Source organism: Gymnogyps californianus, chromosome Z (assembly GCF_018139145.2).
Source record: "Gymnogyps californianus isolate 813 chromosome Z, ASM1813914v2, whole genome shotgun sequence".
Lineage (NCBI taxonomy): Eukaryota > Metazoa > Chordata > Aves > Accipitriformes > Cathartidae > Gymnogyps > Gymnogyps californianus.
This window is the reverse complement of record NC_059500.1, coordinates 1,718,343-1,738,712: the sequence shown is the minus strand read 5'-3', so window position 1 is coordinate 1,738,712 and position 20,370 is coordinate 1,718,343. Positions and strand designations below refer to the sequence as shown.

Genomic DNA, 20,370 nt, shown 5'->3' with positions numbered 1-20,370 from the left:
GAGTTGAGCTGGGGTATATATGCTATCAGGTAATACTTTTTCAAGTGTGTCATGACACATGTCTTGAGAAATCAGCTGGTGGAAGGCAATACGCACTCTGAAACTGAAACCCCGAATAACAGAGGAATCTGGGAGCAGATGGCAGGATCCATACTAACGGCAGCACTTGACAAAACCATAGCTTGATACGGCAAGCAACTGTTCTTTCTTCTCTGAGTCTGTGTCACATTCTGACTGTAACACTCTGACATTCAGCACCCTTCCTGAACAACCGCTTAACAGTTGCATAAGATTTGTGGTGCTCCTTCCGAAGTTTTCATACTGTACGTCACAAAACTTCAGTGACTCGTTACATCTGAACACCTTAAACACTCGGAAACCAGCACATTTGCTCCCTTAGAAGTCAGCTTCACAGCCGTATGAGCCTAGCCCCATCTACCATGGTCATTTCTCTCACACCTCACAGGAACAAGTTTCATCTAGGGTGTCTCCTGTCTACCAGGAAGCTCCACCACCAGAGCATGCAGGTAGATCTCTGTAGCAACCACTCATGGTTATGGTGTTCCTGCTTACAAGCAGTCCGCAATTTTTTAAATGATCAGCCTGATATAACTTTGAAGCTGCCCATGCTTTGAGCAGGGGAGTTGACTGTAGAATCCCCCGAGGTGCAACCAAAACTATCCTGTGATTCTAAGATAATAACCAGTACCACCAGTAAACATACCCAAGATATCAATACCATCTTGTGCTGGTTTTGGCTGGGAGAGAGTTAATTTTCTTCATAGCAGCTTGTATGGGGCTATGTTTTGGATTTGTGCTGAAAACAGTGTTGGTAATACAGGGATGTTTTCGTTATTGCTGAGCAGTGCTCACACAGAGTCAAGGCCTTTTCTGCTCCTCACCCCACCCCACCAGCGAGGAGGCTGGGGGTGCACAAGAAGCTGGGAGGGGACGCAGCCGGGACAGCTGACCCCAGCTGCCCAAAGGGATATTCCATACCATATGACGTCATGCTTAGCAATAAAAGCTGAGGGCAGAAGGAGGAAGGGGGAATGTTCAGAGTTATCTTCTGATACGGCGTTTGTCTTCCCAAGTCACCATTATGTGTGCTGAAGCCCTGCTTTCCTGGAGATGGCAAAACATCTGCCTGCAGGTATAAAGGCATAAAAGACTTCAATCTAACTGTCCTGAACTCTAGAATGCATAATTTTTGACTGCTTGGAGAGAGCGTGCCTCCCCTCTAAAGATGAACCAAGTAGGTTTCTTCATCCCTCACAAAGATCTTTCTCGCAAGACACATCAAGACATAAATGGAAAAAAAGACATTACCCCTTTTCACATTAATGGGTTTAGCCACAAGGTAAATTCTTGTAGCCCTTTGCTGGGACAGTAAGTGTTATGCCCACATGGATATCCAGAACAGAAAAATATGGTCCTCAGCCATTACTGTAACAGTGCATGCCAGCGTGAGCTTCACAAGTACAACCGTGTATGATCACAATGATCAACCTTGCCCGTACATTTTATACGTATGACGGAGAGACTTGCTTCTGTCCTTCTGCACTTGATTCAGGTAGATAGCACATGTGATATTTACTGTATCTATATTTTAGTAATGCATGCAATAGTTATCAGTCATTTGGCTGGCAGAAACCCGCAAAAGGTGCTTTCACTACATTGACTGCTGTAATCCTCAACTCACCATCAAACGTAATGACAAACTACTGTAATACTGGAAAAGGATTCATGAGTTCTGCTATATGTTGGCCACTTATTTAAACAATATTCTGGCCATTCACATCTTTTACACCTGTTGACTTTGAGGGTAGTTGCTTTCACAGAAATAGCAACATTTGTACACATACCTATATGGATGTACACACTCTGAAGGAGCTCAGTTTGCATCTCTTGAGCGTTGGGTATGCTGGGCACACTATTTTCCAGTGAACAGTTTGACTTCTGTGAAAAGCTTACCCTTTCTGCAAAACAAATGCCAAATCCCTCCCTCAAAGAAAGATCTATGAAGTTCAAAGCTGAAGAAAAACCACGAAGAACTTGTGCAACTATCAGCATTGTGTCCTGACATATTTGACACTTCACTCTGCCACAACAAAAGCAATTCCTATCCTATAGTTTCATCGTTTCTATTTTGCTGACAGCTATTTTAGCATTATTCCCCACCTCCATTGCTACCTGCAGGTTCATACAGGTTTTTAACTAGTACACAGAACAACACTTGTTTTAAAACTTAGAAGTTAAAAGCCACTGTAAGTCAGCAGTAACAGAAATGTTCACTTCAAAAACTTGATGTGCATTTCCACAGTATCAAGTAAAGCAGGATTAAAAAGTTGTTTCAATGATAAAAAAACAAACATATTTTTTGAAAAGTTGAGATCAGCTGTAACAATCAATCTTGATACACTTAATGGCGTAGAGGAAACTGAGTATCAAACCTCTGACAACCAGGCAGTAAGAATGCTTAGCACTTTCCAAGTACTTTCATGCAAAAATTTCTTCTGGTTACCCGTCCTAAATTTTTTTCTTTTGCTTGAACCTTCTACCTACCTACAATCTTCATAAACTTCAAATGAGTAATTTCCTTCTTTAATTTATGTCATTACCTTCAGATGGCGCAACCAACTACACTAACCCTCCCTTGGTGCCTGTTGTATCAATATTAGATGAAAACTAAATACTTAGTCTCCATTTTTCATTTAAGTTTACATTTTTTGTACTGGAATCAAAAGTACACACAATATCCAAAAAGGTGTCTCACCTAGAACTGCAGCTTACAGTGGTCAAACACCTCCTTTTCTTACATTTAGTATTTTCCCCTGTTGCTTAAACATCAGCTTTAAGGTCTACCGCACCAAAATTCTTATCAGCAGGTGACAAAGGTACATGTGTAATGCACAAAAATTAATCACATCTAAAACCAAGTTCAGGTTATAGAACTTAACAAAACCACTTTCAAATACATTTAGACATTTATTTGTACTTTTATGTGAAACACATGTGTTCCGACTGGGATGGAAATATGTCAGGTTTCATCTTAAAAAACCCACTTAGAATAGAGCCATGTATACTGGAAATAAGGACAGAAGCTGAATTCCTGAATCTAGAAATTACAAACATTTTTACATATTTTTTCTATCCTGTGTTATGGGGTGTCAGATCTACAGCGAAGTAAGAGAAAGCTACCGTAACATCTATATAATTTACACTGCTGGAAAGAAGGCAAAAACATACGTGCACTCCCCCCCACCTCCAGTTAGTTCAGTGAAAAGAGAAACATTCTTTGTTTTTCTCCTCAAAGATCTTTCATCTTATTACCAACAACATACTCAGGGTATCACTCAAGAGAGGAACTCAAGGATTTGGCAAATATACTGGAAAGAGTTAAGAGGTGCAACTACCCAAAAAGCACAAGAGGCAAATCTGGAAACCCTGAATGCGAGAAGGAACTGACACTCTTTGGGGAGGAGTACGACGCTTTCCTGAATTGTTACAGAGAGGACAGTGCATGAGTTAAGGTAAATAACTACATCTTAAGCCTCTCAAAATCCTAAGTAATCAACCTATTGAACTGATCTTCCTTAACAGTCATAACTGCATCTAACAGCTTCAGGCATGCTAACTGGATATTTCTGCTGCAGCGATCAACAGAAGATAACAGATACCAAAATTCAGTTGTGATTGAGTTAATGAATTGAGCAGCTGGAGCATCTTAAAGTAATTTTAGGTTGTTTGAACATACAGAAATACAACGCTCTATTGATTTATAATTGAATTTTTTTCCTTTCAAATTATTCCTATTAAGGACTGACACAGCTGATACAGCTTTATTAAAAAATATCACTATTCTGCTGAATTTTAATAAAAATATCCCCAGAAAACTGAAAGATATAGGTCTCTTCTTGAAAACATGGAAAGTGTTAAATTCTTCATCTTGGAAAAGCTGAAAATCCTGTCAAAGAGAACCAACTCTTCCAGAGTTTTGCAACTGAGGTAAAATAAACATATTTTAAAAGAGCTGCTTGATGAAGGCAGTAATCTACATATCTCTGGTTTTCAAAAAAACTCCTGCTGAAATAGTAGGAAAACACTTTGCCTTTCATAGAAACTTTTAATATCACTGATGGAAACAAGAACTGAACATTCACAAGACAAAGGTGAACCAACTGGTTTCATCACATATGCTGATTTGTATTCTGCCTGAGCACTGCTTAAATGTATTTTTTTCTAGTCACCCGGTTGGCAAAAACCAGTTTTTTTCACCACTCCTTTAACAAAAACTAAGCCAACTATATCCCATCTTACTTCCTTGCTGCGAACTCTCTGCTGATTTTGGAGTTCACTATTCATTGTTTTTAAGTGGGAATGATTAATAAGACTAATGATAATTCAATTTTCTTCTGCTGTGCCATAAATCTTGGCTTTTTCCTAACAAGAAAAAGGAGAAAGAAAGGAACGGATACATTTAGATAAAAGGTGGATTAGTTGTCTTTTTAATTTCAGCTACATGAAAATGGTCGGTACAGAAGTTTATTAAGAACTGAGAGTCTAAACTTTTGCATATAAACCCAGGATGGCAAGAATGGTTCTAATTGAACTAAAGCTGCTGAAGGTTTTATTTTTAAAAAGCTCATGATTAACTCATTGAAACACTCCCCCTACTCCAATTTTTGTCTTCTTTTTAACAATTAGTACCATTCTTTGAATTGCAGCAACTTGCAAGTGCTTTATAAACAACCATCTGCCTTATTGTATCTTCTCTGCTTTTCACTGTTTATCAATTTAAAAATGTAAAACACATTTATCAACACATTTATCAACAATGTAACAAATTCCCATCTGGGTTTATGAGATGCTCATCATTTCTTTCAAGAATCATGCTAACAATAATTATGAAACTATCTCTGAACCTTTCGAGTACTGTCATGTTACTGTGATGAACCAACCTACTGCCAATTGCTGCCTACAAACTAGAAGAGTTCACTGAAGCACATCTGACATAATCATTCCAGTAAAAACTCTTCACAAACAGCAGATTTTGAAAGTGGATTTAGCATATGCAAATGAATATATTGCATGCAACAAAGATTCATATTTAAATTTAAATTTCCTTAGGTACTATTAAGTAGTCTTCAATCCTTGCTGTCTGTCCATCTACTTCACTCACCAAAAAGAAATGCTGAAGATAAACGGATTGTTAAAAGCTGAAATCTTTCTAAAATTCTAAAGACAGTACACATACATGATTTAGATTTTTTTGTGCTGCCCCTACTAGCATTTTCTTTCTGTTATCAAAGGCATTGGTTCAAAAATGAGTGAAATAAAAGGACTGGAACCTTATGGAAATGTATTAACTTATGGCTTAGGAACTAGTACTAGAGAGAAATTCAATATCCGGCCCCATTTTTAGGTGCTTTACCTAGTTTGCTTAAAGTCTTCTGCATCATGTTTCTGTTTCACACTTACCTATCACATATTGAAAATAATCAAGTTAGTATGAAAAAAACTTGTAACCAATAAGGCATGGATTCCTAAAGAACTGCATTTATAGTTGACCTTGGTGTCCAAAAGTGATAGGTGTCATTTAAGCTCTTCCTCCAACTGGTATATTCAAAAGTCTCTATTCCACATGGATTGTTCTCTGTCTAATGAGAAATGAGATCACACTTTAATTTATTTTAAAGATCTTGCTCAATCTCTCTCTTCTGCTCAGCTGTCTATTTTTGTCTAAATAGTACAACTCTAAATATTTTTGCGACATTTACTCCACTGAAAAATTTTGCTAAAGCAAAAACCTTCTGCAATGTTCATTAGCAGATGGGGCATGACATGCACAGAAGTAGCACTATCAAATTGCTTCCAAAGGAGACCACTCAAAATGGGATTTAACCACTTCAGAAAATAAGGATTGGGGAAATATTTCAATTAGATGCTTTCACTCTACCTTTGAAACAGGACATAAAGTTAGGAAGAGTTTGTTAGGTTCTCAGTGAGGATTTTTACTGTCTCCATGAAAGTTTACCCTCCCTTGACTGTAATACAAGACACTGAAAAAATTCAGTTCACACATGCTCAACAGACACCTGTTAAGTATTTGGCATCGAATCTCTTTGAACAGAACAACCTATTCAACGGCCCTAGCCAAGCAAGCATCCCATGAAAGCAAATGTCCATGAACCTGCCTATATATTACATCACTATCAATTTATTTTGTCCTCTCAGTAAGACAAATTTTTCCAACCACTAAATAACTAACAGCAAATACGTAATAATAAGTGAAGGTACACAAACATAATTTTGCTTAATCCATGGTGTGCAGCACATACTTTATTATATTAAAGTCTCACTAGCCAGAGAAAATTCGGAATGTTTAATGATAAACTGTGCAAAGAAACTGAAACTGGAGTGTAAGGATTTCTACTAATCATCTGCAAATTTTATTTGGAACTTGATCCCGCAGCCCTTATTCACAAGATCAGACCTATTGAGTTTATTCACATGAGCTTCGGCTGCAAGATTGGACCTTAAGTACTATCAGGTGCACGTGCAGCCTATCATCAGATTTTGGGTTATTCATGTAAGAAGCTACCCTTTCAAATGCAGACTACTTAATGCTTCCTTCTTCATTAACTTACATGTCCTCTTCTGCTGCTCTATGCTTTCATTTGTGCTATGTAAATAGCTTCTTTCTCTCAGTCATCCAAACAAATAATGCTCTTTGCAACCAAGGAGGAAATTAGTAGCAGGTGAACGCTTATTTTTTAAATTATGTTGAGACCAAGCTGTTCTTTAACTTAAAGGAGATCTGGAAAAAAAAAAAATCTCCCATTTTACTACTTAGCGATCTTAATTATGGGTTGTCATTGTCATAATTCTACATACTTATTTTTTTCCCTCACACAGATATTAACCTTGATGGTTAATCTACTCTATGATGAGCTGGACCTAACACTGTGCACATACTTTAAAGCAGTTTATTTAGCGGGACAAGACTTCTCTGATGATGTAAAATTAACTCTATCTTATCATACATGAAACATGCAAGGAATTTCTGACTTAGGTGTTCTATTTCTTTGCTTTCCGTATCTGCTTTACATAAATATAAGGTATTTTCTTGTGCTATGGTGTGGTAACTGTAAAAAATAACCACTATTCTTCTGCTACCTTGCTTATACGCTTCTGCAGGTCAGACAGGCTGCAATTACAAGAGATGGCACACACTAGTCCTTGAATAGGACCACAGCAGAGGCATTTATGTCAGGGTCCACGTTATAATCTACATATTCACAGATCCTATTTGACTTACTTAAAGACATCGGTAGCCAAGCAAACTGTCAGTACAGGTAAAAGTCTCTTCATTAGTGATGGCACTCACAAAAACATCTGCAAATATTAAATGGCCTCCAACCAACCACCAAATTATAATTACTCAGTGCTAGAGCTGTAAAAGACATGCAGAGGGACAGAGAGCAACTGCCTACTGATGCTAGGGATACTCTGGTTACTGTAAGAGTATGGAAGGAGAATGTCAACGTAATCTTTTTCATATGAAATCTCATTATCAACACAACCTATACGACTGGCAAAATGCAAGGTAAAATCCCAGCAACAGATTTTAGTATTATTTTCTTTCTAATTCCAGCTAATTTCAATGTCATGATGAAGCAGGGGCTGAAGCTGACTGTTGGCAATTTCAGCAGCCATAATATCAACTGAAAGTGCGGTACAAACAATAAACACAGACATCTACTTAAAATGCAAGGAGACATACATCATGTGAGTCTAATCTGGAGTTTAACCTAGAATCCAAATCTCCACAACTCCTGGCCAGAAAAAAAAAAAAATAAAAAAAAAATTCAACCTTGAACTGGAATGGTACGTCTGCAACAACTGAACTGTTGTCACAAAATTGTTCTCAATCGTACTTCAAACTTGCCACATGGATTAATCGGCAGTTAGAAGCAGCTGCAACACCATGTTCTGTGCACTTCTGTTGCCATTTTAATTTTTAAAAAGCAAATGGAGAGGCTCTCCACAAAATTCAATGCTGCAATAGCAATGACTGAACCAGAATCACAAAATTATGAACAGTTCACTAAATTGTCTATTAGGAGCACATATCAAGAGGCTGCAGAACAAATTGTGTGCCTGAAATAACAGATCAATGAATGAAGAATAAAGAGATGTAAGAAGTGGAGACGTTGACGAACCATTGTAATTTGTGAAGAATCAATTTCCATACAGCTAGAGTAATGGCAGAACATCACAGATAGCGTATTCATGACTTTTAACAGAAAAAAATCATGGATTACCAAATGGAAATTTATTAATGCTCCAAGAAAGAGAGAATGATGCTGTAACATAAGGCCAGGAAGTACATGCACTTCTCAAAATTAGTAAAACACAATAAAAGCAGCCCACAATATATACATACAGTAAAAAAAAAGTTGCCTTGGCCAGGATGGGTATTTAAAAATTAGAAAACCAGCATACAATGACTGAGCTAACAATGGAAGCACTGAGTACATAAAACACTTTTGTCCAGTGATAAAAGTCTAGCTATTTTATCATCTCACTGTATGTCCAGCTACCTAAATGTTCAGCCACAAATATCTATTAGAGAACTCCTAAAGCCAAAGGATGATGTCTCAAAGCAAATGCCTAAGGCCAGATTTTACTACATCACCTTACAAATTATATGAGCTGCTGCTTCCTAAGCTATCACAGTTTGCTAAACACATGGCTAATCAGAGCGTAATATATCGCTTCTGTACTATTCAACATCTACATCAGTGACCCACCAATCTATGGCACAAAAGAAGGTTTTATCTATGTGAACAAATGCCAAGGGTCTTGCTGGTCAGTGCCCCCTGTGTTCTCAGATAACTATATAAACACTCATAGTGCCAAAAACAGACAATGGAGCGCTTACAAATTTGTGGCTTGTTGGAAGAACTGTGTACTATCAAGCACCTAGCAGACAACAGACTGAAACACAGATGAGTTTCTTTTTTCTCTAAAACCACAAATAAACAACTTGGAACAACTCATCCTGTCAGATTCCTGACCTCAAACCTTCCTTGCCTTTTACCTACCAATATAAACAAAGTGCATTCTCAAAGATCAGTCAAACCTGAACATGGAGAATGACTATAACTAAGGCAAAATGCACAAGACAGATCACCGATGTAAGGCACGCACTCCATGAACACACCCCGCCTCCTGGTTAATCAAAAATCACAAGAAGTCGTTCATATTACTACGGGTTGACGCTGTGGCACTCACTATTCAGATGCACAGAATGAGGAATTTGATGATGTTTTCAAACGCGTAGAAGGAGGTGTGGTGGCACAGGAACTCACATGGAGACATATTAATCTTTATAGTTGTGTCTTGTCCAACTCATTCATTTGGAAAATGGGGATATTTGAACAATACAGGCACACACAAAGGTCTGCACACACAGACCATGGAATAGGTGCCAATCTGTTTTCTGTTGGAAGAAATGTGTATCAAGTAACTTAGACAATGCAACAGATTGGGCTACAGCACATTCCCTGTTCTGGAAAAACATATAGTTGAGGTGAAAGGCTGTGAGAAGCAGCAACAGTAGCCCCCGTCATCTCCTCCCCTGCCACAGTTCCTGCAGGAACGAGGAGGAGGAGGAGGTAAAAAGCAAGGTTCTTCAATCCCCAGTAACAAAGCCCTGGCAGGATAGAGCAGTGCTCAACAGCTGGGTAGCTCCAGCACATCCAGCACAGAGCCCAGGCTGTCCCCTGAATGAAATGGAGGGGCTGAGCTAGCCGCAGAGCACCAGACCACCACGCAGCAGAGGCCTGGCAGGGTCAGCAGTAGCTTTTCATCACAGTCTCACAAGCAGAAAGGCTGTCTCCATCACAAAGCCTCTTCAGGAGCCACAGCAAGGAACTGGGAGACAGACTAACCCACGTTACGTATCCTGCTAAAGTCACAGCAGTCTGGCCCGCAGTGGCTTTTCATTTTACCTGAATGAAAAACTAAAACCTGCACCACTGAAAATCCACTATGGTTTACCTAAGAATCAAGATCATTTGAGCCATTATTCTCCAAGAACAGAAATTCTCTGTAACAGAACGGAGTACGTGTATTTACATTTGTATGTGCAAAAATACAGCACTGCACAGCCCTGTGGTGTTACGCTGTACACGCGTGAATGTCCCTCTTTCCTTCCTCTCCTGGCAGACTGCTCTCCACTGAACCTCTTACTTCCACTTCTCTCAGCCTGACAGTATCCAGATTAATGCTGGTGGGAATTCTTGGACCAGACCTCACTCATACGCTGGTTAAGGACAGATGGAGCGCTACTCGTGTTAATCAAGACAGGCAGAGACTTCTGCCATGCACTCCTTTCTTGAGCCTGCAGGCTCAGTGCCTACAGGAGTTACCCAGAGCCTATCCTGCTATACCTAGAAACAGCCATGTAATTAGATATTTCTTCAGCTTTAACAAATGCACTCTTGGCAGCCCGAGAAACTATATGAAAGCATTTGGTGATAAATTTAAGTACATACTTATTTATCCATCCAAGAAACTCAATCAAGATGCTTTATACTATTTACTTTTCAGCAGTGTAGGACTGGCTGTCATTTCAGACATTTTAGTTTTCTTTTTACTCTTTAGTACACAAGTGTACTGGCTGGGGGTGCACAAGAAGTTGGGAGGGGGCACAGCTGGAACAGCTGACCCCAGCTGACCAAAGGGATATTCCATACCATAGACGTCAGGCTCAGCATAAAAAGCTGGGGGAAAGGAGAAAGAAGGGGGGATGTTCGGAGTTACCTTCCAATGAGGTGTTTGTCTTCCCAAGTCACCATTATGCACGAAGAAGCCCTGCTTTCCTGGAGATGGCTAAATGCCTGCCTGCTCATGGAAAGCAGCGAATGAATTCCTTATTTTGCTTTGCTTGCGTACCCAGCTTTTGCTTTACCTATTAAACTGTATCTCAGCCCACAAATTTTCTCATGTATCTCAGCCGACAAATTTTCTCACTTTTACCCTTCTGATTCTCTTCCCCATCCCATGGGGGGAAGTGAGTGAGCGGCTGTGGGGGCTGAACTGCCCACTGGGGTTAAACCATGACAACAAGAAAGTTTAAAAGACAAAATGTCTAAACATGCACAATCAAACATATCTGTGAGTAGTCCGAATTAATGCAACAGAAAGAGTAAGGGGGGAATAAATGTGTTTTATCCTTACTACAAAAAATAACACTAATGAAAGCAGAGAAGCCATGAGGCAAAGGCAGTTCTTGAAGGACATGCCACAATGATTCCAACAGAAACCGCTGGGCAACATTATGTAGTCTTTAAGAAAAAGACCCTAGTTTGTGCACAGAACTGTGCATCCCTTCTCCAAAAGCCACTCTGACGTGAGCAGCATTACTACCTAGAGGTCAGCGTGCTGAGGCTGTTCTTTCTGTTGGGCAGGGGAGGTTGTGACAGTGCAAGGAAGACCTCAGCACACACTGTTTTGCATTCACTGAGATCAGATGCCTTTCTTCTCAAGTCAATGCTCTGACTCTTAAAGCGTTACAATAAGCACAGCACTGAAATTAAAGTCATTTTCACACAGAAACGGAACCATGGTCAGTCACTTCTACACCTACTACATCCACAACATCCCTACAAAGAGCCTGGGAAGTACCAGTAGCATCCAAATATCTAATACATCAACAAATATTTAATCAATTAATCATCAGATCTCTACTTAATCAATCTAGTGGCTCCTGGTATCTTCCGGTAACATGAGAAAACCAGCCAATACATTCATCTTCAGCTAGAAAGTAAAATGCCAGTTTTGTACCCAGTGCTTCACCTTGAGGAGAAGAAAGTTAAAGGAAATCCTGCACTGTATAACATTCTCCGATTTGTGTATTCTGGATGATATTCTATTTTGAATACATACTAAAGTCAAATTGTAGTCTAAATCACATCTTAAGCTATACAGCAAATAATGGAAATTACTGTTAGAGCATTAACACGCCACAAATCCTGAAATACCTTTTGTTAAATGGCTGCAGCTTCACTAAATCTTTCTTAATATATATAAAAGTATCATCTCAACAGAGAAACACAACAAAAAACACAGCACACCAATACATATACACATGCATACATGCACACAATTAATATACCTCTCCAAGAGCTTCATAGCGCTTTTGGTTCCATCTATGCAAATCTTCACGATAATTGAAGACGAACGGCTCCCCAGTTTTTATGTGTCTCAACTGCCCTTCTGTAAAACAAATAAAACCATTAAATTTTAGTATACTTCTTCATTAAAAGTAAGACACATTTAATTGCTGAAAATTTTAAAAGAAGTCTACATCTAAAAATTGGGCTATTATGAATTCCTTCTCTTTTGGTCATAGTATTTTTGAAGGAAAAAATTGTAGCATAACAACAAAATGCATTCCCCTTGAATGGTATATATTGCTAGATAAAGCTAAACACAAGTGATGACAGTGAAATTACATGCAGATATCAAATGTCAAACTGCTTTGCAAGTTGATAGGCATTAACACTGAAATGTAAACATTAGCAGTTAATATTTGATCTGCAGTGTCAATTAGGTGATCAAATTGTAGCTACAAATCCCCTACTTCAAAACCAACTGCATTTATGAAGAGATGTGAATACAAATTGGGCTGAAGGCTAGAAGGAAAGGAAATATTTATTTTCAAGATTAACAACATTCCAAGTTAATCTGAAAAAAACCACGTGCACAATTAAGGTAAATATCTCAACTCCTAGGCACTGCGCAATCAAGTAAGAGCTCCTAGATGCAGGGTACTCTGAGATTACAACAGTAGAACAAAGCAGAATGCTTGATCAGAGCAACACCACATGCTATTCTTAGATTCCAACGTAACTTTCTGCAGTTGGCATTGTTTATAGCAAAAGTTTAGTAGCATACCCAACCACAGATGAAGACATGGAAGCAAACTGCAGACAACAGGTATCTTACCAGTAATGTTTCAGCTTATCAGACAAAACCCAAGTTATGGTCTCAGAGCATCACAAAATTGCAGTAAATCAGAGAAACATTAAAAGCAGGAATATGTACAAGTATCTCCTTTGAAAGCTGAAATGTCTGCATGATGAAAGTAAGGTTTCTCAGCAAAATGTTTCCTCTTAGATAGTAAGAATTTGCTAACTTAGTTCACACCTTTTCAGGACCTTCACATTTTGATTCTTGATGTTTTAAATAAAATATTTAAGATATGATATCTCTACTAGTTATGCTTATCTGCTTATTTGACTTTTTTTCCAGACCTGTCTTACCGCATGTACTAGACACCAGGGAGATACTTCTCCCCAACTTCATATCCCTGTCTCAGGTCCAAATATCCTTCTTCTCTTATTTTCATCATAACTGTACCTTCAGCTGTTCCTTCTCAGCTAACTACACTTCAAGTATGCTATTCAATAGTACACAAAGCTGCTCTCTCCACAAGTAAAGTGGAGCAAATATCTGGTATATTTTTCTTTGGCTTTCTGGAACCCTTGTCTTCTTCAGATTCTTTAAATCTGATAAAAATCTTCCTTATTTTTCCATCATAAAAAGAAGCATGATTATGACATAAAAGTACACGACTGAACATTTGAATTAAATGTACAAAAGCAAAATGGAGGCCTTTTTGCTTTGCTGACCAGTAGCATATGTAATAGGCTTTGCTGCATTCTATGGAAGTCACTCAGGCTGTGAGGTTAGCAATGGAATATTCAATAACATCATTCTAAAACATCATTCCCCAAAATTCAAATTTCAGCCCTTTTTATCAACCACATATGAACCATTAACTCTGAAGTCAGTAAGGAAGACAGTAGACACTGTGCAGATCTAAAAATAAGGAGCTGAAAAGTGACAGAGCTGAACCCCTCCCATCAAAGAAAGAGCATCACTTTCATGACACTTTTAGTCTCTAAGTACCTTCCTGTGAAAGCCATCAGGGTATTAAAAAGCTAAGTGTTGCATAAATGACTATCATTTAAAGGAAAGCTCTTTTTTTTCTTTAAAAGTGGAAGATGTAAGACAGGCAGATTTAGGAACTAAAGTTCCTCTGTTCACAGAACACGCACTGCAAAGAAGTAGAATTGTACACGTCCCCATTTGTCCTACAGGTTTCAAACAATCTTAAAAGAGCCATTTCCTGGAGTCTGGTATTACTTTAGCTCAGAGGCTTATTTCTCAGCTGGATTTTAAAATGTATGCACTGGAAATTATAAATACTACTAACTCATTTAACACACAGATTCAGCTAGCTCAAAGTACTTGTAGCCATCACACACTTAGCTGTAATGCAAAACCATGACCCACACCAGAAGAGTAAGAGACAGTCTATCACATTGCTCAGCCTTCCATCAATATGAATAGGTGTTTTCCTATTGGTATTAATGAAATAGCTGGGATAAATTATTACCTAAATAATAACTTCTTTTGTATCCATAAAAATGAACTAGTAAATAAAACATTTCTTAAATGAGTGACCATGCTTTAATTTTGCTTTTTAATGCTAATGCTACAGAAATTACTTTCAGAATTTTTGTATCAAGACTTCTGTAATAGAAAACAGGAAGTCATAAAGTATGCACAGTATAAACCTACAGTATTGTATGAAATGAGGGATTTTTGTGACAATTTCATGAAATAAAAAAAAAAATACTACTTAGCTAGATTTACAAGTCTGTTAACACTAAGGCTTAAAATTTTATTCTTAACAGAAAAGTGTGAAATTCTAATAGGGACTTATAAGGTATAATTAAAGTTCTGATAACCTCTCAACATTATTCTAAGTATAGCCTTTACAAAGCATATAAGACTTACTTTCATTAAAAATGTACTCAAATCCTTCCAGAGTATCAGGAAATTCAAGTGGTGGCTCATCTTTTTTCATTAGTTCATCCAAGTCTATTCTAGACAATAAATCTAAAAAAGGAAAAGAAAAATTACATAATGCATGCTATGTCTTTTTTATTTCATTATTATCACTGACAAAACGTGTTTGTTCAGATTTGGAGATCCTACGGGCAGAAGGACATCCTACATATTACTAAACATAGGACTTCATTTACGGGAAATCTCGTTCCAGATTCAAAAGCTGGGCCTCATTGTCAGTATTATCTTCTTATTTATTTATTTATTTATTTACCTATCTATCACTAATGTTGATCAAAAAATGTGCAGGGACAGAGAAGCCACCAAAGACATAGTGATTTGTTTCAATGATTCATCACCCTCAGTGTCAGAAATATGTCTCAAGTATGCATCATGGTTTTAACATGAACTTATCTAGCTTCAATACCAAGTAATCGATACGTTCTTGTTTGCCTTCTTGAAGAGCTCAGGTTATCAAATGCACGTCATCTCACAGGCATTTACCAGCTGTGTGATCACAACACTCCTTAACTTTCCCTCTGATACCCAAACAGACTGAGTTACCTGAATCCTTCTCTCAACCACCCTCCTTTCATAACTCTCAAGGTAGAGAAAACTGCCATCCATTTTACAGCAAGCCATGACATACATATCCTTTTCAGACTAGGATGGTATAACCCAGTACAGCCTGCATGCACTCATGCACGTACACTAAAGTAAGTATAGTCTGCATTCTTTACCCTAGATTTGAGGATTTACATTTAACCAGAGGCAAGCATATAGGGACATCTTTTGCTTATATCTAACTACTAAACAATTACTGCATACACAGATGATAGTGTACAATTCTCTCCTCTCCTCATTGCTCAACCCACACAACCTGATGCTTTCCTTCTAACATACTGATTATTAATAAAAAATCATCAAGAAATGATTCAGCAGAATTCCACTGAAATATATTTTCCTACTTCCTTGTATATGAATTTGAAGACCACACAAACATTCAGTTCAGGAGTGCTACACTCACTTTGAACTATTATTGTTTCATAAATCAAGATACCATGTATTACCAAGGAAATGCATTAAGTATTCTAAGTATATTGGCTTATTACCTTTACCATCCAAAGTTGTAGCTCAAAGGAAAGAAAACAGTTTGAAAAGACTCATTTTCTTTAAACTTGCTTTGTTTGACATTAACTACACTTCCATCTTTTAATTACTTAAAATCATTATTTGAATAGGTTTGTATCACTATTTTTGCTTAGTCTTGTCACCAGTGACAAGCCTACAGGTTACCCACGTTACCTAAGCTTAGTATTGGTACATTAATCCTTTGAAATTTCCACAGTGTTTAAAATGTACTGAAAATTAGCTTCAACATTCTTGAGAGTTCCTTGGCCTGCTCTTTTATAACTCTTCAGGTTCACATGACATTGACTCCAGCGTCCATATGATTGTCTCCAGCTCCTCCTTCTCTAAGTGATTTCATTGGGTAAAGCTGGAGGACCAAAGGCCATCTTGTATGGCCACTGAAATTCAACATCTCTCCAACTCATACTATGGTATCTGAGCATCTCTGTGGTAGCTAAATAGCTATACAACATCGGACGTTGACTGGAAGATTTCTAAATGTGGCTTTCTCAACCATAGCTCACTTCTACATCAAATCTGTTTAATAGCAAGTCCCATGACATTCAATTCACATAAGCAATCATACGCTTGTTCTTGTGCGTTGTCCTTTGAAAGTTCTGGGGGAGCTGATTTGGTCCTCAACCAAATGACAGGAGAAAGAAAAGAATTTTGTCAAAGAAGTTTTTCACAACAGGATGTAAAAAGCATGCCCTTTCTTCCTCTGTAGTTTCACAACGTCAAGGTAGCAAAACAGTCTTTAGCATGTCTTTCTCTCCTTGGTGAAGAGACGACAGTCACACCACACTGCTAGAATTTAATTTCACCAGAGTTTACATGTCTTCTTACTGTGACCTATTTGGAAATGTGTTTACACAGAAGTGTCAGTTACTATATAATAAAATATCCATCTCCTGAGTAGCAAGGGTAATACAATATAAACTACATTAAGCTTATCTGCAGTATGTACAGCTTGTCATGATTTACAGCTTCCATCAGAGTCATTCAGGAAGACTGTAATTGGTCTGTGCTCCAACCACCGACACGGCCACTTTCTTCCTGTGCAATTTTTCAAGTTAAAATTAGCTAAAGTGTTCTTACGACTTTGAGATTCTTTCAAGATCTGATCCACCATTCTCTGGATCTTAGACTCTCCAACTCAGATGGAGACTAGTTCAACAAAGCCCAAAACTGAGTGATCTGCAGGAGATCTTCTATAGCGCAATGGGAGTTCACTAGATCGCACGAAGAAAACAACATCCTGACAGAAAGTTTTCATTATGGGGAATATTCCTTGGACACTAGTCCTTAATGAAGATCAAATTAACGCCAAGTATGAAACAGGAGTTTTACTTCTCCAAACATGAAGTATAATTTCCTCAAAATATACTAATTTGACAGAATTAGTACAAGGTTTGAAAAAAGCACCACATGGGTTTTCACCAAACATTTCACAAAAACACAGTTGTAACTGAAGAAACACCATCTACCATCACTGTATAACAGAACATATATTTCTAAGAATACTTCGGTAGAAATCCAATTTTTACTCTGGAGTTGCAAGGTATATTCTTTTTTATCTTTTGAAAGACAATTTAGAGAGTAAATGTGTGATGCAAGCACTTTAAATCCAATGTTTGGTTAGCTTACTTGTAGGTCTAACCAACTTGAGGTACTTCCAAAATTGAGAAACACTATCTACAAGATGTCATTTCTTTAATTTATTTTTTCCTCAAGAAAATTACTCTGCTAAGTCACTTAGGTGCATTTATTTTTTAAAAACATACAATACAAAGAAAACCTTATAAAATCAACATGGAAATCAATGTCCTGAAAATGTTTTCCCTGCTAACATTCCAGTCAGAGAGATTTTTAAAAGCCGTGATATGGTTGCATAATTATAAAACATAAGTGCCATAAAAATTAAATAACTCCCAGAAACTAAGAACACAAAAGCGCCAGTCAACTTTCTCAAAGGATAATTCTGAAAATTAAAAAAATTAATGGATATCTTATTCTGTTACTCCTTACCACAGATCGTTATTTCTTATATCATCTTATGAAAATACTGATAATGGACATACCATTAGACAAAAAGCATTAGCATAGACAGACTAATAGTCTCTTCCAGCACTGCAATTCCCAGACTCTAGCCCATAGTTCTATCAAAATATTTTCCTTTCCTTAATAATTGTTTTTGAAATGTCAATATATGTAAAAAGAAGGCAAAAAGACTCATACCCTTTAATGCAGTAGTCTTCTCTTTTTCATCTGGGCCTCCTTGCTGCAGCTGAGCCATCATTACCCAAACTGTCAACAGATTTAAAATACTGAGGTAAAAGTACATTAATCTTCGAAGGACAATCTGAAAATCAACAAGAGTTGGAAATTAACAAATTTACTGACTTCTACTTCAACAGATCTCAATTGCTACTGCTTACATCACAAACCAGAACTTGTTCCAAAAGCAAAAGTATTCCCTGAGTATTGTAAACCCCTATGACATGTAAGGTAAAATTAAAATTAACTTTTTCCTCTCCTTCAAAACTTTTACTGGACACTCTGAAGTCTCATCAAACTATCCTGGATTAAGACATTTTACAACAAAGTGTGACACACACTCCAGTATCAAGTTTGGTCAAAGATTCAAGTTCACAAGAATGAACACTAACTTCTCCCTAATACTGAAAGGACATCTATCTAATCGATACGTTTTTGTGATTCTAATGTAACATCAGTAAATGATAAGCCTTCTGGAGAAGAACCACACCTGTAAGTCCAAAGTAGAAGATACAAGAAAAATCAAAACATAATCAACAGAACTTCCACAACCTTTAAGGATTTTCTTCATCAATTAACTCCACTTTATTGTTCTTACTGTATTATACAGTTTTGTTTTAGTAAAACTACATGGAGCACACAGTTTTAAACCACTGTGACTTCTACAATACCTTATCAGCATTGAAATGTATAGAGTAAATGTCCAGCTATAGAACGAACCTCAATATATTCAAGGTGAGAATTTACATGCAAAATATATTTCTAAATTTCTCCTCTTGCACAGAAGGCAACCCAGACATTCAAATCTGCAATCTCTTTCATCTTGAATCTGACACCAAGGGAGCAAACTACCACATCACAATCAGCCCTTCTTCCTTCTCAATAAAAAGACTTCTGTGCATTGAACTCTTTTTCCCTTCATCTTTTTTGGTTCTTTGTTTTATCTGTCAGTCATTACCAATTTGTTTTATTCTTCTCCCCAATACACTTTATCACAGATGAGATTGCATGAACTGTATCTCTGTAGCAATTTGTAGCTTTCAAACAAAGAGTAATAGGATTCGCCAATGGTAATACTGGCTCCCTAATACTTACACCTGTAAGAAAGAACCCCAAAATGGTTTCTTTTAAGTAACAGTAGTTCACTGTAAAGGCAGCAGAAAAAAATTAAAAGTAAATAAAGTGTAATAAAGACTGTTTTTCTATTGTCTTTAGAGAAAACCTATTACATGAAACATTTTCTTGTAGATTAAGGAAAAATACAGCAATTTAAGGGGGTGATAGTTATTAACTAAGGAGAGTGTTTGGGTGGGGTGGTGGTGTTTGCTTTTTTTCCCCTAAGTTGGGGTTCAAGAAAGTCCAATAATCCATTCTACAAGTTGGACCTATGAGAGACTTTGACACCTTCCTTTGCAGAAGGCTCTTCAGATTAAGCTGATGGGAAATGACAGTACACTGCCAAAAGTCTTTTCAAGAGACAACTCCACCAGGAAAGCTCTGCTTAGAATGTGTGCTTTTTAAATTATGACACAAGTCGACATGATTCAGTTAAAATGTGCATCTTTTGGCTAACACTTTAATCACGTTAGCACTCATAACAGAAGTAATAAACAAAAATAACAGCAAAACCACAGAGACTTTTTTTGTATTTTCTAGCGTCTAATGTAGTCAATGTAAATATTAAAATAACTCAAACGTCAATTCACACATGTGGATGGTATTAAAGACTTTCCTCAGATGCTTCCAAATAGTCCACTGACAAAAGATCACCAAATACAAAATCTTGTCCATCATCAGTTTGCACATTTTCAGCACAAACCCATGCACATTCTAGTAAATTGTTTAGCAAAGAAACTAACTCATTCCAGTTTAAACTATTAGAAGTGCTAGAAAATGACAGTGATAGTGTTTTGTGATAGCCCAGATGAAAATTATTCTAGTCATACAAACTGGGTAGTCTTCCCTACACAACATTTGAAAATTCATAAGTGGGTATACGTAAGTTAATGCAGTTACAAAATACATACAGGT

At 37.4% G+C, this 20,370-nt stretch overlaps 1 protein-coding gene across 1 annotated transcript in view; it reads right to left on the bottom strand.

Annotated features, from left to right (window-relative positions):
* Window positions 1–20,370, bottom strand: part of FAM172A (family with sequence similarity 172 member A) — a 199,067-nt gene that overhangs the window by 155,366 nt on the left and 23,331 nt on the right. Inside the window, exons 2-4 of the mRNA XM_050912799.1 lie at window positions 18,301–18,424; window positions 14,881–14,982; window positions 12,188–12,288 (exon numbers count right to left, since the gene is read on the bottom strand). Coding sequence (XP_050768756.1) covers window positions 12,188–12,288; window positions 14,881–14,982; window positions 18,301–18,406 — 309 coding nt within the window. The 5' untranslated portion in view covers window positions 18,407–18,424. The remainder of the gene's footprint in view (window positions 1–12,187; window positions 12,289–14,880; window positions 14,983–18,300; window positions 18,425–20,370) is intronic.